Below are 20,854 nucleotides of genomic sequence, written 5' to 3' on the forward strand. Positions count from 1 at the left end.
AATTCTGTTAGCAACCAAAGCCAAATCCTCCTTGATTTGTTCGAGTTGATCATCGGATGTAGCATTAAAAACAGTAAGAAAAGAAGACTTAGATGAAGAAGCATCAACATCCAAAGAGGAAGAAGAAGAAACCAAAGCACTCGATTTAGAATCAACTTTATGAGAAAGAGCGTTCATCTCATGTGTTTTCAATTTTGTATAAAGTGAAACCAAAGTCAAAGTAGACATGTTAACAGACTCCTGAATAGATGTAACTTTCATCTCCCAAATAGACATGTCAAGACCATTCAAAAAGTGGCGAGAAATCTCAGATTGTGGATAATTTGCATCATAAGAAGAATCAATAGATCTAAGATCTCTCAAAATTTTATTAAACCGAGAAAGATAGTCATCCAAAGCTTCTCCAGGTTTCATCTCAAATTTAATATACTCCTTTTTGAAAAGATCACGACGAAGTTCTTTAATGTTATTTGTTCCTTGATGAAAATTACTCAAAGCAGTCCAAATCTCATGAGCAGTTTGAAGATGAGCAACACGATCATAATCCGAACGAGAAATACCACTCAAAAGAATATTGCGAGCTTTGCAATTTTGTTCAAAAGCAGTTTTTTCAGCAGCAATATTAATAGCTTCAGGAATCACATAAGGATGAGAAACTTTTCTCCAAATATCATAATCTTCAGCCATAATGTAAGATTGCATCCTACTACCCCAATGAGAAAAATCCGTTCCATCGAAAACATGAGGCTTAGTTGAAAACCTAGCGGGAGTAGCCATGGCAAAAACTCTAGATCAATAAAAATCCAAAGAAGAAAACAAGGCTCTGATACCACTTGTAGGATCGAATCACAAGAACTAAGCCAACCAGAGGGGGGGGTGAATGGTTGGTATACCCAAAAACCGAAAACTTTTAGCGGAAATAAAAGTTACCCTCGAAATCGACGGATCGTGGTCTGACCGAAGTCGTCTTGCCAGTCTGACCGCCTGGTTGCCGTCGGTCTGACCGAGATTTTATCTCCGGTCCGACCGCCGAGATCAGCTGCTGCTCGTTGTCGCCGCCGCCGGTCTGACCGCCGTGCTCCCGCCGGTCTGACCGCCGGTAGATCGCTGGTTAGACCGCCGAAACCCGTTAAACACAAATCGAAGAACTCTTAAAGTAGATGACGACTTTATTGGTTCTCTCTGTGTTTACAAAGTGCACCAACAACACTCCTTACAAAAATTTTGACTAAACTCGAAACCCTAACTCAAAACTCAACTCAATTGCTCTCCAAAAGCGATACCGGGAAGCCTCACGCTCCCCCTCAATTTATACATGAGGTAGGCAGCCTAAAGCCACGAACCAAACTCATATTAGGAGTCCTAAACACCTTAGGAAACCCTCTAGTACAAGAAAGAAACTTTACATAACCAATCGTACCAAATTTGGACTCCTACCAAATTCGACTCCGCATCCCATACGCACACAATAACTCCATCGTATGCCATATGAAATCTCCATCAACCACGTGCATCAACTCTAGCCTAAGTATCCCGCATGATCTTTGACCACCACGGACGTCATCTTATCCCTAAGCCGACTCCCGGTCCATCACCGCAAATACTCTCCCGAGACATCGAGTCACCTACACATGAAATAAACAAAGAAACCATATTCCGAGACCAACCTATCTCTAACTTGACTCATTAGTAGCAAACAATAGTAATACATACATATAGTATCCATCTAGAAGTCATAATCATGAAATAAACTCGGATATCCAAACAAACAACCCGAAACCGAAACCGACACAGTATCGGCTGCGCCGGTCTGACCGCGCAATACACGCCGGTCTGACCTACTACCAGAGCCCGGTCTGACCGGTCACATAAAATGACGAATCCTGCAATCACCTGTGAAATCCAATCATCTCCAAAATCACTTCGTGAATAGATTGTAAATAACAAAACCAATAATCTCCAATGCCCAATTGTTCATCACAGAATAATAATCAAAAACATCTTTGATTTTACAAATTAAGTAACCTCTTAGTTGTTGATCAGGTCAATATCAAGTGTTCAGACAACTGACCAGCAAAAGCAAGAGAAATTCAGGATGTCTGTGAGAGATGCTGCAGTTCACATCTGGTTCAGTGACCTTTCCATGGCTTACCTGAACCTAACCCTGCAAATTGGTATACTACTAGTTTAGTTTGAGTTAATTAGTGAACGAGTTCAGTGTGCAGGTTTAGTTTATTCAGTACCTTCAAGTGCATGAAAATGGCTGGGAATATTGTTTCTGCTTAAGTTGACTGCCACGGAGCAGATAAGGCCTGGGACTGCCTCTTCTGTTCTGGCTTGTGATGAGTTGATGGACAGTGAAGCTAACTATATTGTGCTGAGCACACAGAATATGCTCACTAGCCCTTGATTGTAAAAGTTATTTCCTAAATAGAAGATTAAGTAGTATCTAAATGAAGAAGATTAAGTTTCTAAGAGGAATATTTCCAGTACATGCATATATGCCTGATTAGTGGCAGGCTAAAGAGATGTAGAGTTTTGGAGCCACAAACACTGACCTTGCCCTAACAGTACTAGGAATGATGCATGGTTAAGGGTGTGTTTGCAAGAGCAAATTCCCAACACTCTTCTCTCGTTTTCCGCGCGCACGCTTTTCATACTGCAAAACGGTGCGGTTTTTACAAAAAGTTCATGTACAAAAGTTGTTTAAAAAATCATATTGATCTATTTTTTTAAAAAATTAGCTAATACTTAATTAATCACGCGCTAATGGACCGCTCCGTTTTCCGTGTATGGGAGATGGGTTCCCAACACCCACCTCCGTGCATGGGAGATGGGCTCCTGTACATATTTATGTATAGTATATATTTTTCTAATTGATTTCTGTGTAGTATATTCAGATGGATAAGAATAATTATAACACAGTTGAAAGGGAGATGATCACAAAAAGAAGCACAATAGTACACACAAAAGACAGAAAAAGAAAGATACTTCAGGGGTTAATAGTTACCAAAGACTGATGATGATTCCATTCTCCTCCAGTCAGTCAACAGACTGCATTATTGTAGCAAGTTTCAGTGAACTTCTGGAATAACAGATGTTGACTAAACAAATGGAGATAAACACCTAAAATATTTCCACGTTTATCTTTCACCAACAGATAACTGGATATTAAATTTCAGAATAGCCAAAGCACTCTGCAGAGGTAGACAGAATTTCTTTACACACATGGATGCTATCTTAATCAAGTCTCACATCTGAATGATTAATCACATCCCTTGCCAAAGCATCAATAAATAGAGCTGAAATGCAACCCGCATTGCTCACAAACCCCAAGAATTTCACCAAAAGGGAGTGCTTACTCTGAGCTAAAGAAAGAGTACTCTGAAGTCTGAAGTAGTCTGACTTCCAAGCAATCTGAAGTCTGAACCTTAGAATGGAGCAGAAGGACGAGCTGCAGATGAAGGAGAATACATTCCAGGAAGGAACAGCCATGGCGTCCTCCTCATCATCGTCCTTGCTCGCTCATCCATCGTCGCTGCTGCGTCAGGTCGTCCATGGCTTCGCCGGCTACCTCGCCGGCCTCTGCCGTTCTCTCCAGAATCTGAGACCAGCTCCAGCTCCGAAACAAGACGCTGACGACGAATTTGCCGTCAATAACACTGCTGCTTCAAGCTCCGTAAGTAAAAACACACTCACAAATCACAAGTCACAACTGTACCAATTAATTTCAATAAATTTCATGTAATTAGTTCGTTCAAAAATAGCTATAAATTTCATGTAATTGCATGATCTAGCCATCTAGGTGCTCAATTGAGCGAGCCGACTGATTGATCAGCAAGTTTGGTTGCCTTTTTTTTTTTTTTTGTTTATGAAGTGGTGATTGATTTTGGTGTGTCCTTGTGGGAGCAGGAAGAAGTTGAGAATGTTCAGATGAGAACAAGAGCAATGCCGCGTTCTGAAAGGCCGGTTTTAAGAGAAGGAAACGGGGGAAAAGGCGGAGCTCACCACAACGCTGGCCTTTAGCTTCAATCGATGCAAGCTTTGATCGATCGATCGACGCGATTATGTACAATAATAAGTTCGGGTAATCCGTGGATTACTGTTCTTCCGAACAGTGGCTTTGATGATTTGTCACCCTGACTGTACATGGAAAATATGAAGTGAAAACATAAAAACTAGCGTAGGATAAAAAGAATGATATATGAGACTTATCCATATCATTACAAGTAAAATTTTTACTCATAGATTAAACCGTGAGTAAAAACTTAATAAAAAATTTACTTATGATGATGTGGATAAATTCAGACTTTTTTTTCCTACGAATGTTTTCAGGTGTTCGAAGTATATGTGATTTACAATACATGTTTTCCGACTATACGTATATAATATTGTCATGTGTATATCATGCATGATAGATGTTGATTGGGTGGTGCACAAGCTGCGACACGTGTGAGAGGAAAATCATTAATCTCCAGATTAAGTTAAGTTTCAGGTTTAGGGGATAATATAATGTAATATATGGTCCTCTTTTACTGAACTGTACTTAGAGTTCAGAGCTAAATTACCTGGAAACTAACTGAATATCCGATGTACTGTTCAGTTCAGTTAAGTGTGACTATGCACTCCGAATTAGCGAACCTTGGCCAAAGCTGGCTTTGGGGGTGATATAAGGAACACGACTCTAGGATCCAATTGCATAAAAAAAACTCAGGCTCAACTGAAAAACGACCGAAATTCAGAAATTCGCATGGAATTGACCAAATTTGAACCAAATTCAGATGAAAAGGGAGCGCCACTGTCTCGGGCCTCACCGAAAAGGAAAATGTTCGTTGAATTTCAGACCTTTAATTTGATCTGAATCCCAGAACAACGACCATCTTGCCAATTGTTCATCTGAATCGCTTAAGCTCGGCCTGGGGGTAGTGATTGCAATCCCCCCCGGCAGGTAACTATATCGCACGATTTTTTTGTGAATATGGTTAAAATTTATTTAAATTCAATCAACATTTGTTAAAATTTCAAATAATTTCGTTCCAAAAATCCCCGATTTTGTAAAAAAAAACGAATGTGCAAACTTGGAGGTTCCATAAACAAGAGAGTAAGTTTGTTGGGTTTTGATCCAATATATAGTATTATAGTCTAACAATATGAATAGGACTACATGAAAACAAATCGGATAATTCATAAAAGCCAAACTGTATATATGCATTCGTGTACGCGCGCCACATGTGCGTGTTAATCAATCTCTCAAAAATTAAGCTAATCATCATTGATTATCCCCAGTGATGACAGCTTAGAGTACCAGCTTATATAATTATCCTGATATTTCTTCTGATCACCAGGTTAATTAAATTAATCAATCAATCAATTTTGCTAATAAAACATGGAACCCGATGACGCCGGTGGGACGCTCTGCTGATACTGGAAGCTCTGCAGGATGGTCGCGATCGTCAGCGACTCGTCGTCGCCGGCCTCCACTTCCTCCGCCGCCGCCGCCGCCTGCAGCTGGTAGTCATCGTCGGCGTTGTCATCGTCGTACAGCGGCGACGGCGGCGGGGGAGGCGGCGGCGGCGGCACTGCCGGAGACAGCGCGTGCTGCGGCGGCGAAGGGTGGTGGTGGTGCATGTCGGGGTAGAGGAAGTTGGTGCGCGCGGCGGCGGCGCCGGAGATGGAGATGGCGGAGAGGTCGTAGGCGACGGCGGCCTCCTCGGCGGTGTCGAAGGTGCCGAGCCAGTGGCGCTCCTTGGTGTACGGGTTGCGGATCTCCGCCGCGTACCGCCCCCACGGCCGCCGCCGCACGCCCAGGTACTCGCTCGACGCGCGTGCCCGCCGCCGCCGCATCATCATCTGCTGCGGCGTCGGCGTCGTCATCGCCGCCGCGATCTCTTCCTGCTGGTGATGCTGCTCCACCGCGTCCGCCATTGCTGACGTGTGCTACTTAGCTTAGCTCGATCTGCCTGTACTGTGGATGTAGGTGGTAGGGCTTAATTAGGTTTTTAGCAGCCATGGATTTTTATAGGAAAGCATGGAGGTGACAAAGGTTGGTGGAGACGTTGCGGGCGAGTTGGCTCTGCATGCATGCATGGATGGCATCGGAAAGCGTGCTTTACTCCATGTTTTCCTCGACATGATAAGCTCATCGATCATCGATCACTTTTATGAGTTGGCACTTTGTCAAGTTCGTTCTACATTTCTACTTACTCCCTCCGTTTCGTATGTTAATTCATATAAATCGTTCTGATATTTTTTTAGTCAAACGTTTTAAAGTTTGACCAAATTTATCAAAAAATATATTAACATTTTTAATAAAAAACAAATATATTATCAAAATATTTTTATGCTAGCCATGTTTAATGAGACTAATTCGGTATTATAGATATTGCTAATTTTTTTTTCTCTAAACTTAACCATACGTAAAGAAATTTGATTAGAAAAAAAGGTTAAAACAACTCGTAATATTAAACAGATGGAGGGAGTAATGTTGTTCTAAACTTTTATTTATAGTCAATGAGATCGACATACAACCTTTACCATAAACGTTTCTACACAAGAGTAAATATGGAAATAGAAATAGCGACCTAAGTGTAATTCCATTACCATCATGATTATATTTTTCTTATAACAAAGTTCGATATGTGACATTTTCATATGACTAATAAAGCTTACTTTTCTAAACAATAATTCTAGTCAAAATTAACTTATGTTGATAGTATACATATTCTAAAATGACACTCTTACACGACCAGAAGAAAACTCCCTACCACAACAAATTCATAACAAGTTGTTTGTCTCATTTTCGACCGCAAATTATGCATCTACTTATGAGGTATCATCAACAAAACTAAAAACAAGGTTGCACAAAATTATGGCGGGTGCGTAGCTAGTGAGCTAGGTGCTCGCGTATGCGTCTTCCGTGTAATCGTAAAAAACTCTCTCTCTATAAATTTTCAGAATATGCCACCGAATACACACCGTTTTCAGGATAGGCCACCCAATTCGCACTATTTTTAGAACATGCCATTTGGACGTGAATTTTCTTTGGTCCGTGACACTCCGTCTCCCGAAGCCGCGCGCGTCAGTTCCTCTTCTCTCCCGCCGTTTGCAAGCGCGCATCTGGGCACCACCGGCGAGCTCCTCCTCCCCACGCCGACGAGCTCCTCCTCCCCCACACCGGCGAGCTCCCCCCCCCCTCTCCCCGGCCGGCGAGCTCCTCCTCCCCCACACCGGCGAGCTCCCCCTCCCCCACACCGGCGAGCTCCTCCCTCACACCGGCGAGCTCCCCCTCCCCCCACACTGGCGAGCTCCTTCCCCCATGTCGGCGAGCTCCCCCTCCCCCACACCGGCGAGTTCCTCCTCCCCCACACCGGCGAGCTTCTTCGCGCACGACGGCGAGCTCCTCCTCCCCCATGCCCGCGAGCTCCAGATGCGAGCGCGGGGAGCGGCGCGTGGAGGACCTCGGCGGCCAGATCCCCACAGCTACAAGCTACCGCCGCTCGTCATCCTATCGCCGCCGTGCCCGAGCGGCCGTCGGTCTTGTCCGCCGCCGCGCAGTGGCTGTCGATGGTGGGGCTCGCCGGCAATGGACGGTGGGGCGAACGGAATTACTGGCGCTGACGGTGGAAGGACGGGAGTGTCACGGAATGAAGAAAATTCATGTCCAAATAGCATATTCTAAAAGTAGTGCGAATTGAGTGGCATATCCTGAAAACGGTGCGTGTTCGGTGGCATATTCTGAAAATTCTCCTCTATATAAATATACACACACACAATATGGAGTCACAACATGGTTCTGGCACCTGATGTTGCACAAACAGTCGACACACTTAACTGCATGTCTATAAAAATGTAGCAGGCGAATGTTCTCTGCAACTTTGCTTCTTAATCCAGTTCAGTCTCGAGAGTACAAAGCACTAGTACTGAAGAGTACACAAAAGCTCATTCAGAGACAACTCATCAGAAACCTCTCCAAGGGTCTTCTGAAAACAGATTAATATATATACCCCCCAAGTTGGAGGCAGAAACATCTGTCAGCCAGCTGATCTTTTATCAGCAGGCAAGGGTGACACATTGAATGTCAAGAAAATGTTAATTAATCCATACACTGCGTGCACCCCACTAGTATAGACAGGCACCATCAGCTTCAGCACCTTTACAGAGTCAGTGCCCCTTGTTTCCTGACCTCTGTTTACATACCTAATACCCAAATGATATATAGTGCAGATTCATATTCAAACCAAATACTAAGAACAAAAGAAACAATATATATGTATGGCCAACAGCTGTGTTCAATTTTTACAATGTCATCCAGGGTTAACATGTACAAATGGAGATAAATTCACTAATAATGTTATTACATTTGACAAGGCAATAAGTCAAAATTGCCTCAGATATCTTTTTTTTTTCATAAAAAAACTGCTTACTCTGGAGACTTCAATAAAAAAACACTACACATAAATTTGAGTATGTATCAAACCAAACAATACGTGGATTTCCATATCAGGTATTTTACTATCATATAATGGATGGATGAAGAAGATGAACTGCTGCATCTAATAATTCGCATGAAAGAGAAATACAACTAAGTAACCTTGTTCAGCTAGATGCATTGCAACCAAAATTCCTCATATGCCAGAGAATCAGAGATGAAATCCAATTTTTTAGCTGAACCCCAAAATTTAAAGAGAAAAAGCTCCCCCCAAAATTAATGGCGGCTCACTTACCAGCTTACTACAGACAATGACGGCGACGACGACGGTGCGAACTGGAGAAACGAAGTCGAGCGGGCCGCTTAATTGGGTGGGCTACTTTCGATTTGTGGGAAAATTCAGTGCCCGAGGTCCACGAAAGCCCACGAGCACAAAACAGAACGGCCCAATAGAAATAACAGCCCAAATAAGACAACCACATCCAAGAGAACCAGCAGGGTTTACGTTTCCGATGAAAGCCGACCAGTTGTCCCGAAAACCTGACTTCCTGACACGGTTTGGAATTAGGTGCTGACGGAAGATTATGATGTATTTTGACCCAATTCAAATTTGAAATAAAAAAATCATTTAAATACCATGATATTTAAAGAACTTAATGGCATAAATCCCGTAAAAATAAGTAATGGAATAAAATATTTTCAAAAAAGCAAGTAGCTCAACTAGTTAGGGTTACGGTGGTAGTACCTGTCCACCCAGGTGCTCATATTTACGGCTAAAATTATTTTTTCAATTATCGGTGATGTGCCCGTCGACAATGAGGCGCAATACACTGTTGAGGATATGTTATGCGCGTGTATACGGGAGCATGCGCCTTTACTCTGTGTTGGTCCAACTGTGCGCAGCAACGAGCTCCGCTTTGGCCTCTCCGTGTGAGCCCGAGAACAAACCAGGGGCAAGCTCGAGCTCCACTTTGGTCTCTCTGCGCTTTGGATGTCACCCTCAATTGTTGTTGGTCAAGCTCACCCTTGGCCGCGGGCCCTCGAGCTCGTCCTCGGCGGTCACCCTCGGGCTCGGGCTCTCATCCCAGTGTCATCCTATAGTAGTCCAAAGAAAGAAGAGAAAACAAAAGGGAGAAAATAAAATTTCTAAGTAGGCCCTAATTGTTAGTCGGTGTAGGATTGATGATGGTGTCACGTCAGCGTTTGTGTGATGGACTTTAGGCCGTCGATGATACATTTAGCAAATTTAAGGGTCTAAAGGTGCAACTTTAAGTTTTTGACAAAGATGACGTCCACTTACAAGTTTAAGTATCATCAGTACATTTTACTGAAAAGAACAACCTCAATAAGAGGCAGAAGCCTTTCTCAAAAAGTTTATAAAATCTTTATGATGATATTATCCTAGGCAAATCTACACATACCATACTTTAGTTTTTAAACCAAGCAAATTGACAAGTTCAAAGTATATAAGTTATTCTTAAGTAACAATTATTAATTCCGGAGGGAGTATAGCTGAAGTGTGAATTCACCCATTTATAAACAACTGAATTACCTCGCACTCGAACCATCGCTAGTTCACTAGCTCACTGTCAGTCAACCCATTGACCCTCGGCCTTCTAAATCCCCGCCCACCCAACACCACACCTCACATGTGTGGCACACCTGCTTTCTTCAGCATGCACACCTCCTCCACTGACACTAGAGAGAGCCACAGCTGTTGATGCTATGCCAAAAATGGTTGTAATGCCAACTCTCCCTCCTCTTGCCCCCTCCACCTCTGCTTCCCTACCATTCTCTTCCCTGCCTTTTCTTCCCCAACTATATATGGAGAAATCCCCCTGCACCACCTTTCTCCCTTACATTTGGTGGCTCCCATCACCACATCATCGACCACCTAATTATGTGTTTGGTTGGAGGAATTTGGTGGGTTGGGATAGGTCCATCCCATTTTTGTAGGTGTTTGGTTGTAGGATCAAGTGGGTTTGGTTGGATCCAAAGAGAATATTCTTGTGATATCCGGGATGGGCTGATCCGCCGAAATCTAGTGGACCGCGCGGACCCAGCTAGCTCCCACGGGTCACATGCAGCGCATGCGTGTAGTTATGGGCGGGGACCCTATGTCTCTCGTACGCGCACAATCCCTATCCCCTTTTTTTTTCTTCCCTTCTTCGATCCAGATCTGCGCGACGCGAGATAAGAGGCGGCAGCGACCGCGCATGTGCCAAGCGACGGTGAGCTCGAGCATGTGCTCTCAGCCGCGACCTCCTCCTCATCCGTCCTCCCTCGCCGGTTACCCAACCTCACCGGCTTGATGCAGTGGCAGGAAGGACCGGCGACTGTGGCAGCAGGAAGGACACAGCTCGTCCCCTCAAGGTAGCAACGGCCGCGACCTCCTCCTTCCTCCCTTGTCCCTTTCCCCATCAACCCTCATCGTTTCCCCTCATTGCAGGATTGCGTATAGGAATCTGTGGTGGAAGGATGCGGCTGCAGCGGTTCCTGGCAACATCACCTCCTTGCCCTCCACTCTTGTCGTCGCATACTACATAGCTAGAGTAAGGAAACCCTATCTGATAGAATGAATTTTTGTTTTCATGGTCAGATCTGTTCAACTATTAATTTGTGATGTTGGCAAATCAGTTCAAGCAACCCTAGCACTGTCCTTTGTTGCAAAGAAAATCAGTTCAAATATTAATGTGTGATATTAGCAAGTAATTTTTTATGAGATGATTTGTGCTTCAGCATGATATGTCAACATGTTTATTTTTCTTTGATTGCTGTATTGTAGATGGATAAGACGACCAAGCTTTTAATTTTTGTTGCTGCTGCAAATATATTATTGTCGATGATGGCCACGATTATTCAGTGTAGGAAAAGAAAGAGAGGTGCAAGGAAGGGTCCAACAACTATTGTGGTCCCTCTAAACCCGGGAACTCCTCCCTCTAGCTTCCCCTCCTCCACCCCCACCCTCATTACGAATGCTAACTTTGCAGAGTTTGATGGAACTCATCAGAGCTCACCGGAGCTAGAGAAGGTTGTACTACATTAATCGTATGTAGAGCAAATGCATGTGAAGATCAAAGAATTTGTAAGATTTTGATTTGATTTTTTTTGTTGAATACCATTTAGCACATCCGTACATTTACGTTCCAAATTAATTCTCGAAGTATATAAATTACCCAAAATTAGTTCACTATAAATAAATTAGCACCGTGTATCAACAATCTCCGCGTACAGGCATGAAACAAGCATTTTTCTTATTTTTACAGTGTATTATTGTGTAAAAGAGGTGGAGGAGATCGAGATTCCTAATGTGCTATATATATTAATAAATGTATACACAAGGAGAGTTTATGTACACTACGGTTCTAATAATGCAAAATGAGTTAAATTAGTGTGATTCAAACCAATTTTGTTGGTAGTGTTAAATACATTTATATGCTATCACAACGTCAACTATATTGTATTTCGCAAAAGTGTTAATCACATTTTTTTGCCAATATACAATATTAATTACATTTTCTTGCAGCTATTATGTTATTTTCACTAGATAGCTTAAAATTGAAAGTCACATAACACTTTGCATCTTTTACATCCTAACATGCTAGCAGCCACTTATCTATCCATTTTTACATTCTCACATTCAAGCAGGCATTTGTCCATCCATTTTTACATTCTACATGCAACTATGCAAGCAGCTACTTATCTATCCATTTTTGCATTCTCACATTCAAGCAGGCACTTGTCCATCCATTTTTACATTCTACATGCAACTATGCAAGCAACCACTTATCTATCCATTTTTACATTCTCACATTCAAGCAGGCACTTGTCCATCTATTTTTACATTCTACATGCAACTATGTAAGCAGGCACTTGTCCATCCATTTTTACATTCTACATGCAACTATGCAAGCAGCCACTTGTCTATCCATTTTTACATTCTCACATTCAAGCAGGCACTTGTCCATCCATTTCTACATTCTCACATTCAAGCAGGCACTTGTCTATCCATTTTTACATTCTACATGCAACTATGCAAGCAGCCATCTATCTATTTTTACATTCTCACATTTAAGCAGGCACTTGTCCATCCATTTTTACATTCTACATGCGACTATACAAGAAGCCACTTGTCCATCCATTTTGACAAGCATAAGCGGCAAGAGAATGGCAAAGTGCACACTGAATGCTTGTTATAAAGCGACGTCACTGGACTTTTGACAAAGAGATGAAGCATTTTTGACCGATGGATGAAACACTATGGTCTTGTGTGTCCCATTATGTTGCCTTCCGTATTATGGTCTCAACATTTTTGCAATGAAACAGTACCATATCACACTAGATTATCATTTTTGCACCATATTGCACCACGGCCAACCTACTGTGATAAAATCACACTGTTAAATACATTTTATTTTTGGAAATATGTTAGTTACATATTTTGGAGATATTGTGTGAGTTACAATTTTTTGCCACCGCAGTGTTAATTCCATTTCTTTTGCATATATAGGATTGATTAATGCATGATCATCAAGATTGAAACATAGTGCATAACTCATTGCAATATATTTACTTCATCATATACCATCGATCGGCCAAATATCCTTCCTCCGGCTGGATGAGCACACAAGGCATGAGAAGGTTAGAGTGCTAATCAAATGCCAGTTGTTAAGGTCACATGACTAATTGGTTTCTAAAACTAGAGGATTTTAATGGAAAAGCTATGAAAGGAACACAAAAGTTGATATGAAATGTTGGTAACACCGACGATAACTGGTGGTAGCAGGAGAAGCACTCAATGTATGTCATATGCCAGTTACTTAGACTACCAATTTTGTACATACACATTATAGCTCACTTCCGTTTTCTTTTTCTTTTTCGCTCCACGAGAAAGGATCAAAACCGGTATTGCAAGATATTTGAAATCTAGTTATTTAGTTATTTATGTTGTCCAACTCTTAGACAACTATGAATATGATATTAAAACTCTAGTTACTATATATAACACCAGTCACACATAGTATGTAGGGACCTGGGACCCATGACCCCACGTCATCCCTAGCGGGCGGCGAGGGGGGAAAAAACCCTAGTTGCCGCCGCCTCACTCCTCCACCACTCCCTCCGTCTGGCCACCGCAAGAGCAATCCGCCAGTCATCGTGCAGTGAGCCGAGATGGCGGAGGCGAGGCTAGACCCCGGCGATGAGCCAACGCAAGGAAATCAAGGCGATGTTGGTGCGACAGCATCAACGAAGCAACACCACGACGACGATGATGGGGAGTTCGGTGTCCTATGGAGAAAGGCGGAGCGACTGGGCCCCTCCCTACTCCTAGGATGGCGGTGGCGGGCTACTCCTCGATGTGCCAGTAGTGGGCCTTCCCCAACCTCCACTCTCCTGGATGGCGATGGAGGTAGAGCTAGGGTTGATGGCATCGTCGAGGAAATCCATGTCAGTCTCTAGTTATACCCTGCTTTGACACCTAAAGAGGACCTTTGAAAAGTCAAAGCTACTGTGTCGAGCTAGCGTTCAACGAGCTGTTGGCAACAATAACTAGAAGGGTTCCGCTTAGTTTCAAGCAGGGTTTGGTTGTTGTCTTCTAAGTCAGAGCTGCAGCACTTTTGCGAGCTCACCAACGATGACCCAAGTCTACAAGGCTCATCAGTCTAACTCTTGTGTGGGGTTTCAAGCTTTTCGTTTGCAAGGCTCATCAATTCTGACTCGACCATGCATCAATGAGTTTGTTGGTCGCAAAGTCGGAGTTACGGCATTGACCGGGCACAATGTGTGGCAACATTGACATGAGCCCATTTGAGTTATGCTTTGGCACATGCTAGGTTGTTGCCCTTATACTAGTGTTTCCTGGCGAAGTCGCAGTTGTCCAATCACGAGGGTGATAGTGTGATGGCAATAATATTGTATCTTTACCAGTGCGCGGAAGTCTTGTTTCCTTCTAGCTTGCTACTTGTTCATGTGGTAAATGACATTTGTTGAGTGTCGCAGTTGGCTTTCTTGTTCTCGCTGCCTTGGTAGTTTAGGTTAGTTGGTAAAGTGTTGTTATAGTTGTAATTTTCGTCATGTTTTTTCTAATTAACTGTGCACCTTATTGGTTCTATTTTCTTTTTAAAATAGGACATCTTTCTCTTTATATAAAACACCAACAATGGCTTGACCGTTTGGAGAAAAATACACGGTACGTAGCTCTGTCTAGCTACTGGCACTCTGTCCGTTAGCCTACTCAAAGGCCATGCAATTTCGAGGATTAGCTCTGAATACCATTTATTGGCCGGCTTCACACCTACTCCATCCCGTCCGTAAATATAAGGCATGTTAACTTTTTACTTGTACCGTTTAACCATTCATCTTATTTAAAAAAATTTTAAAATTATTATTTATTTTATTTGTGGTTTACTTTATTATCCAAAGTACTTTAAGTACAACTTTTCGTTTTTTATATTTACACAAATTTTTTGAATAAGACGAGTGGTCAAACATTACACGGAAATAGTGAATATTCCTTATATTTACGGACGGAGGGAGTATATATTAATGGATCAATTCCGCTTTCTTCAACCTAGCTCGGCCTAACGCAATTAATGTAATCCTTTTACTTGATTACATGCACGGTACATGTCTTTCCTCCGGCCGAATGAGCATATATGCATCAGAAGAGTAGAGCGGAGCGTTGCCTGGTTAATTATATCAGTTGTCAAGGCCACATCACTGTATAGTTTCTAAAATTGCTGGATTTTAATGAAATGAGTGTCGAAATTAATTTTGTTGTGTCAAATTGCATGCCTCCGGCCACAACCAGCAGTGGGCCATGGCCACTCCATTGCATCTTCATGTAGTAATTTTTAAAATTGGAGGGATTCAATAGAATGGTGTTGAATAGTTTTATAAAAAAAATATATGATGGTATTTGTATAATGCAACGTCTTTAATTATTTTTACGCCAATAAATTGAATGTTTGTAACCATTAGCATGGTTCTATTCGGACGCGCTAGTTGCTACAGCTGCTGCGGCTATGATAATTGTAATTAAGCTCTATGCTACTACCGGTTTAAACTGTCGCAGCTGTAGCAATTAGGTAAGCCGAACACACGTTCAATTAATGATTGTAGAATCAAACGACCTAAATTTGTATGCCAGTAATTAAAATGCACTTCTTCTTTTTGGGGAAATTAAAATGCACTTCTGTAAATCTGTAATAACTAGAAATGTTATAAACAACAAACACAGCCCAGCACGTATGTCCAACTTGAAAGGAGCCTGAGATAATCAAATCACAATTGGATTCCTTTTGTGATAGCTATCCTTTGGATTCGTCCTACCGTAACCGATCTTCATCGATCACCTCGAACAATCCGTTTGAAATGACCGACGATGACACACTAGCTAGCTACCAAACGAACGTTTAATTTCGCTAGGCAACAATGGCGCTGCCGTCACCGGTGACGACCACCGTGCCGCGAAGCATGCACGGCGCGCCGGCCGGCCGGCTGATCACGCCCGTGGTTTTGTTCCTTGCAAAGTTGCAAACGTTGTCATTGCTGCAGAAAAAGCCAAACCTCACCATATCTTAAAAAAAAGTTCTACGTAGAATTCGAGCGTAAAATACACTTTTTAACAGTTCGGTACACATTTTCAGGTGAAACAAGAAAATAGACGAGGACCTAAGTTGACGCACGTCTTTATAGTAAACTATACTCCCGTTGTCTAAAAATATATGATTATATTGACTTTTATATAACGTTTGACCATTCATTTTATTAAAACAAATTATACAAATATCATTTATTTTGATCTAACTTATTTTATCATCCAAGAAACTATAACCTTAATTTATGCTGGTACATATTTATACTAAAATTTTAAATTAATTCCATAGAAAAATTATAAGTTACAACAACTTTTAATAGATCAAATAGTGCTAAAACTACTATTGTAAATGGAAAAATAACTGAAATTAGCTAGAATTTTAAAAAGCTTATTTTACTGATAGATGAAAATCCGCTCCATCAATTCTGAACCGATACCTGTTTCATATTCTTATGGTCTCAATATTATGTGAGTGGTGGAGCATGGTTGGGCTGAATCAGAATGGAATAGTGCCCAAGGCACTGTTTATTGTCTTCCCTAGCCGAAGCCGGAAAATAAAAGAGGAGGGAAGAAGGGCACGGTGCTCCGGCGATCAAACGGAGATGAGGAAGGTGGTAGGATATGTCCCACGATGTGACTCGCTCATAGATGGTGGAGGTTGGCAATAAAGAAACCAGAACAGCAGAAACGCAGATGGCAATGACGTGGTCCAGATAGAAAGAGAAATGACAATAACGAGCTCTGGTAATAAATACGACCAGATGAGTGTATCAAAACGCATTCCCAAATAAGGGGGGTTCCGTTTTCCTTGAATGTGTAGGAAAAACGAAGATGGAGAAAAAACGACTAACACTATTCATTGTCTTCCTTAGCATAAACAAGAAATATAAAAGGAGGATAGATGGGCGCCGGTGCTCCGGCGACCAAATGGCGACGAGTAAGGTAGCCGGACGCGTCCCAACAATGTGACTCGTCCATAAATGATAGCGGTTGGCAACGAATAAAACTAAAATGGCGGGGAATGCGACCGATAACGATGTGGTCCCAACAGAGAAAGAAACGGCAACGACAAGCTCTGGTGGTGAACACGACCAAGTGAGAGCGTCAAAACATGTTCCCAAACGATGAGGTTTCCCTTGAATGCACAGGAGGGAGCGAGCGCAGGGGAGAATAGGGGTGTTGAGAGGAGGGGCGACAGGGAGGAGAGGGGCCACGTGGGGATGCGGAGTGCAATATTTGTTGGGGATTGCGAGGGAGAGATGGGGGCGCCGAGAGGGAGGAGATGGGCTGCATGGGGAGGGGAGTGCAACATTTTTTTGGTATTGCGAGGAAGAGATGTGGGGTGCTGGGAGGAAGGGCGTAGGGAGGGAGGGGTGAGGCGGACACACGAAAAATAGGTCCGAATGCTTTAATTAGTTTTTAATTAGGTATGTAGTTTCTTTAAAATAATATGAATGGCCAAACATTATGTAAAAATTCACGACGTCAGATATTTTAGGAGGGATGGAGTAGAAAAAAAATATTACTTTGCTGTTTAACTTTGATTTCTGGCACTAGATCACAAGTTTGATTACAAGACAGGCAAAAATACAAATAATAATAATATTATTATTAACTAATTAATTGATAGTGCCAAATGGCAAATGTTACTCCTATGGCACTGAGTAGCATCAGCTAGCCAAGGACCTGCGCCTTGAAGGCGTCCACGTGCGCCGGGTCGATGGACACCGAGAGCTGCACCTCGCCGTCGCGCCGGCCGCCGACGAGCACCATCTCGCCGTCGTGGTTCATCGACACGAGCTCGACGCGCGCCGGCCTCCCGAACCCGAAGTCGGCGGCGCCGTACGCCCCAAACCGCGGGCTCGCCGCCACGTTCGCCATGCGGGAGAAGGGGATCTGCATCACCCGCGCGATCGCCGACCCGTCCGCCGTCCCGGCGAGCGGCGCCGCCTCCATTTCCGCCACCGCCGCCTGCACCGCCCGCGCCGCGCGCAGCAGCCCGCGCTCGCCGCGGAGCTCCGCCGCGTCGGGGCAGCGCGCCAGGCACATCCTCACGCAGTTCCCGAGGTACCCCTCGCCGACGGCGGGGTCGAGCCGCGCGCGGAGGTCGGCGAGGAAGATCAGGTACGTGTCGTCCCCGTCGGCGAGCGCCTTGGACCGGACGAACGCCGCCCACCCCATCGCCGCCAGCGCCACGAACGTCGACACCGGCTTGGGCTTGGCGCTGCCGGCGGCCTCCTCCTCCGCCGAGGCGAGCTCGTCGATGCGCCGCTTCACCGACTGAATGGCGTCGGCGCCGAGGTGGAACGTCCGGCGAGCCAGCCGGAATCGCTGGCTGAAGTCGTGCTCGCCGCTCGCCTGCAAGCACATCCATGGCGGGTGGTGGTGATCTCGTCAGTAAATCGCATTCACGGCGAGCGAGAGAGAGATCATGACGCGTGCATGCCATTGCTTGCTCCGCCACGCCACCGCGGCGAGCTCCGCATGCGCTTAACATTGGGGGGAGAAGGAAACCATGGTTGGATGACGTACCAAGCAAAGGTTGACGACACTGACACACTTGGAAGAGGCTACAGTACATGGTTCATGCATGATGGACGCTTGGATTTTTGTTTATTTATTTGAAGTACCGGAAAAAGATTTTGGGCTGTTTTGTCATATATTTGGTTGAAATTTGTTCAGAATTTCAAATGCATTACAGCCATTTTGTGATTGAAAGCCGACTTTGCATGTAACACTGTAAAATTGATGACTTGGTGTTGACCGATCAGTTATTCAGTTTCACATCTCCTATTTCTTCTATAACTTTTTTGTTTTATTACTAACGAGAATTTATGTATTCAATGAAATTTCTGCTGAATTTCTACATTTTGAAAAATAGCCTTGTAGAAATATATATATACGGATAAAATTGTGATATCATGAATAAGAAAAGGATTCCCTAGATTTTAGCAGGTCACCTGACATCTTTATCATTTAAAATTTTAAAAATAATTTACACTTTAGAAATGTAAATGTAAAGGCATTTAAACTTTAGAAATGAAGAAAACATATACCATAACAAAAACTGTGTATCTAATGCAAATATTTTTAATTAACTTTGGACAACTTATGGTTAAACATTGGTTAGATCGAAGAATTTTAATTACGATGTGAAATGAAAGGAAGTGGGAGACGATAGCTTACCACGGCCGGGAGCTTGGGCGCGACCAACTTGAGCATGTGGCGCGCGAGCTCGCCGCCGTCGGGTTGGGGGATGGCCGCCTCCCGGCGGTAGTGCGGCGCGCCGAGCGACTTGGTCACCGGCGAGCCGACGCGCGCGGCCGACGACCACGCCTCCATGAACTGCCACACGGCGCGGCCGTCGGCGACGGCGTGGTGCACGGACAGGCCGAGCGCGAGGCCGGCGCCGCTGCCGAGGCGCGTGGCCTGCACGGACAGCACGGGCGCCGGGAGCGCCCGGGTGTCGAGCTCCGGCACGAGCGCGAGGAACGCCGCGACGTCGTGCGCCTCGTCGCCGGCGAGCCGGCGCACGTCCATGGCCTCGGCGGCGGCGTCCTCCGCCTCCGCCTCGACGAACGCCACCCCGGCGTCGGCGTCGTCGGCGGCGGCGCAGTCCACCACGACGTCCTCGGTCTCCTCCACGTAGACCAGCTTCCCTGCCAGGGGCAGGTACAGCGCCAGCGTGGCGGCGAGCGAGCCCTTGAGCCGCTCGACCGCCGCCGCGAACCCATCCCCACCGCCGCCGTCCGCCGCCGCCGCCGTCTCGTACAGGAACACGCGCTGGATCGGCGGGAGCACGACCCACGGCGTGTCGAAGAAGGACAGCCCGACGCGCTCCCGCTCCACCGGCGCCGGCGACGGCGCGACGCGGGACACGGCGAGCACGCGCACGCGCGCGCGCGCGCCAGCGTCGCCGGACACGGCCGCTGCCTCCCCCATCACACTTCGCCTTCTCTCTCTCCCAACTCCGGCGTGCTTCGCTCTCGCCGTCACTGGAGCGCGCGCGAGATGTTCGACGAATTGATCTACCGTTTTGGCTGGTGTGATCGCGACCTCATTTATAAGTGCGAGGTGTCCGTGACGTCGTCGTCCTGCTCTTGCATAGGAGGCAACGGAACATTGGAGGCAAATTTTTTATTTTTTTTTTGGGGCGAGGATTTTCCTTTTTTGGAGGGTGAGGTATCATTAAATTTTTGTGGTTGATACTCTACATTTCACAGCTCACCACACAGCACACAGTAATAAAATCTTATGCTGATTTGGTTTGAGAAAAGTTCACAGAAAATACTATCAATTATTGAAAGGAATTGAAATATATCTAAAATAATTAATTTAGGAAGTTAAGAAAAGGAAACGTAAACGAGGTAGTAAATTTCTATTCCCTTTTTCAAATTATAAGTATTTTTTTCAAAATAATTTAGTAAATTACCATTGTTTTCTACATGATCTCCTATTACTCTTTCACAATTAATATTTGTTCTAATGTATTATCAAACAGCTACTTCCTCTGTTTCACAATGTAAACTATTATAGCATTTCCCACATTTATATTGATGTTAATATATGTCTATATTCATTAACATCAATATAAATATGAGAAATGCTATAATGACTTGCACTGTGAAACGGAGGGAGTACAATATTAACATCACTTAAAAGTATTTTTAAAATACGATTATAATCATATGGCATACATGACTCTAAATATATATAGCTTCTATTCTAAAATATAAGGATCTAAATATATATAGCTACGTGTCGTACTTGTTAAAATACGGGTACCCTCCAGGTTAATAATACTTGCCGTTTCAAATAAATAAGAA

At 44.0% G+C, this 20,854-nt stretch overlaps 3 protein-coding genes and 1 long non-coding RNA gene across 7 annotated transcripts; 2 read left to right on the forward strand and 2 right to left on the reverse strand.

Annotated features, from left to right (window-relative positions):
• The first annotated feature begins 3,352 nt into the window (after positions 1-3,352).
• LOC127781074 (uncharacterized) lies at positions 3,353-4,173 on the forward strand. The gene is made up of 2 exons (XM_052307981.1): positions 3,353-3,679; positions 3,913-4,173. Exons 1-2 carry the CDS (start codon positions 3,437-3,439, stop codon positions 4,024-4,026), a joined length of 357 nt encoding a protein of 118 aa, XP_052163941.1. The 5' UTR covers positions 3,353-3,436; the 3' UTR covers positions 4,027-4,173.
• A 1,203-nt stretch (positions 4,174-5,376) lies between these two features.
• LOC127781083 (ethylene-responsive transcription factor LEP-like) lies at positions 5,377-5,955 on the reverse strand. Its single transcript, XM_052307989.1, has one exon. The coding sequence runs from the start codon at positions 5,923-5,925 to the stop codon at positions 5,377-5,379; it is 549 nt and encodes a 182-aa protein (XP_052163949.1). The 5' UTR covers positions 5,926-5,955.
• Positions 5,956-10,431: 4,476 nt separating this feature from the next.
• Positions 10,432-12,895, forward strand: LOC127782955 (uncharacterized). 4 transcript variants are annotated; one of them, XR_008019241.1, is made up of 5 exons: positions 10,432-10,801; positions 10,878-10,980; positions 11,292-11,513; positions 12,164-12,289; positions 12,508-12,895. It is a non-coding gene; the product is annotated as an uncharacterized LOC127782955 (long non-coding RNA). The 4 variants fall into 4 exon arrangements; XR_008019242.1 differs by lacking the exons at positions 12,164-12,289; positions 12,508-12,895 and adding an exon at positions 11,695-11,782 and having other exon boundaries at positions 10,437-10,801; XR_008019240.1 differs by lacking the exon at positions 12,164-12,289 and having other exon boundaries at positions 10,438-10,801.
• A 4,463-nt stretch (positions 12,896-17,358) lies between these two features.
• On the reverse strand, positions 17,359-20,043 carry LOC127782728 (phenolic glucoside malonyltransferase 2-like). The gene is made up of 2 exons (XM_052309996.1): positions 19,215-20,043; positions 17,359-18,386 (listed from the first exon to the last, which is right to left on the reverse strand). The coding sequence occupies exons 1-2, from the start codon at positions 19,968-19,970 to the stop codon at positions 17,703-17,705; spliced, it is 1,440 nt and encodes a 479-aa protein (XP_052165956.1). The 5' UTR covers positions 19,971-20,043; the 3' UTR covers positions 17,359-17,702.
• Between the last annotated feature and the right edge of the window lie 811 nt (positions 20,044-20,854).

This window comes from Oryza glaberrima, chromosome 8 (genome assembly GCF_000147395.1).
Source record: "Oryza glaberrima chromosome 8, OglaRS2, whole genome shotgun sequence".
In the NCBI taxonomy this organism is placed as follows: domain Eukaryota; kingdom Viridiplantae; phylum Streptophyta; class Magnoliopsida; order Poales; family Poaceae; genus Oryza; species Oryza glaberrima.

Bases quoted from the DNA above. Each gene is read 5' to 3' on its own strand.
- LOC127782728 (XM_052309996.1), bottom strand. From the start codon at position 19,970: ATGGGGGAGGCAGCGGCCGTGTCCGGCGACGCTGGCGCGCGCGCGCGC. The intron at 18,387-19,214 runs GTAAGCTATCGT...ATGTGCTTGCAG, and splicing joins CGCCCAAGCTCCCGGCCGTG to GCGAGCGGCGAGCACGACTT.
- LOC127781083 (XM_052307989.1), bottom strand. From the start codon at position 5,925: ATGGCGGACGCGGTGGAGCAGCATCACCAGCAGGAAGAGATCGCGGCG.
- LOC127781074 (XM_052307981.1), top strand. From the start codon at position 3,437: ATGGAGCAGAAGGACGAGCTGCAGATGAAGGAGAATACATTCCAGGAA. The intron at 3,680-3,912 runs GTAAGTAAAAAC...TTGTGGGAGCAG, and splicing joins ACACTGCTGCTTCAAGCTCC to GAAGAAGTTGAGAATGTTCA.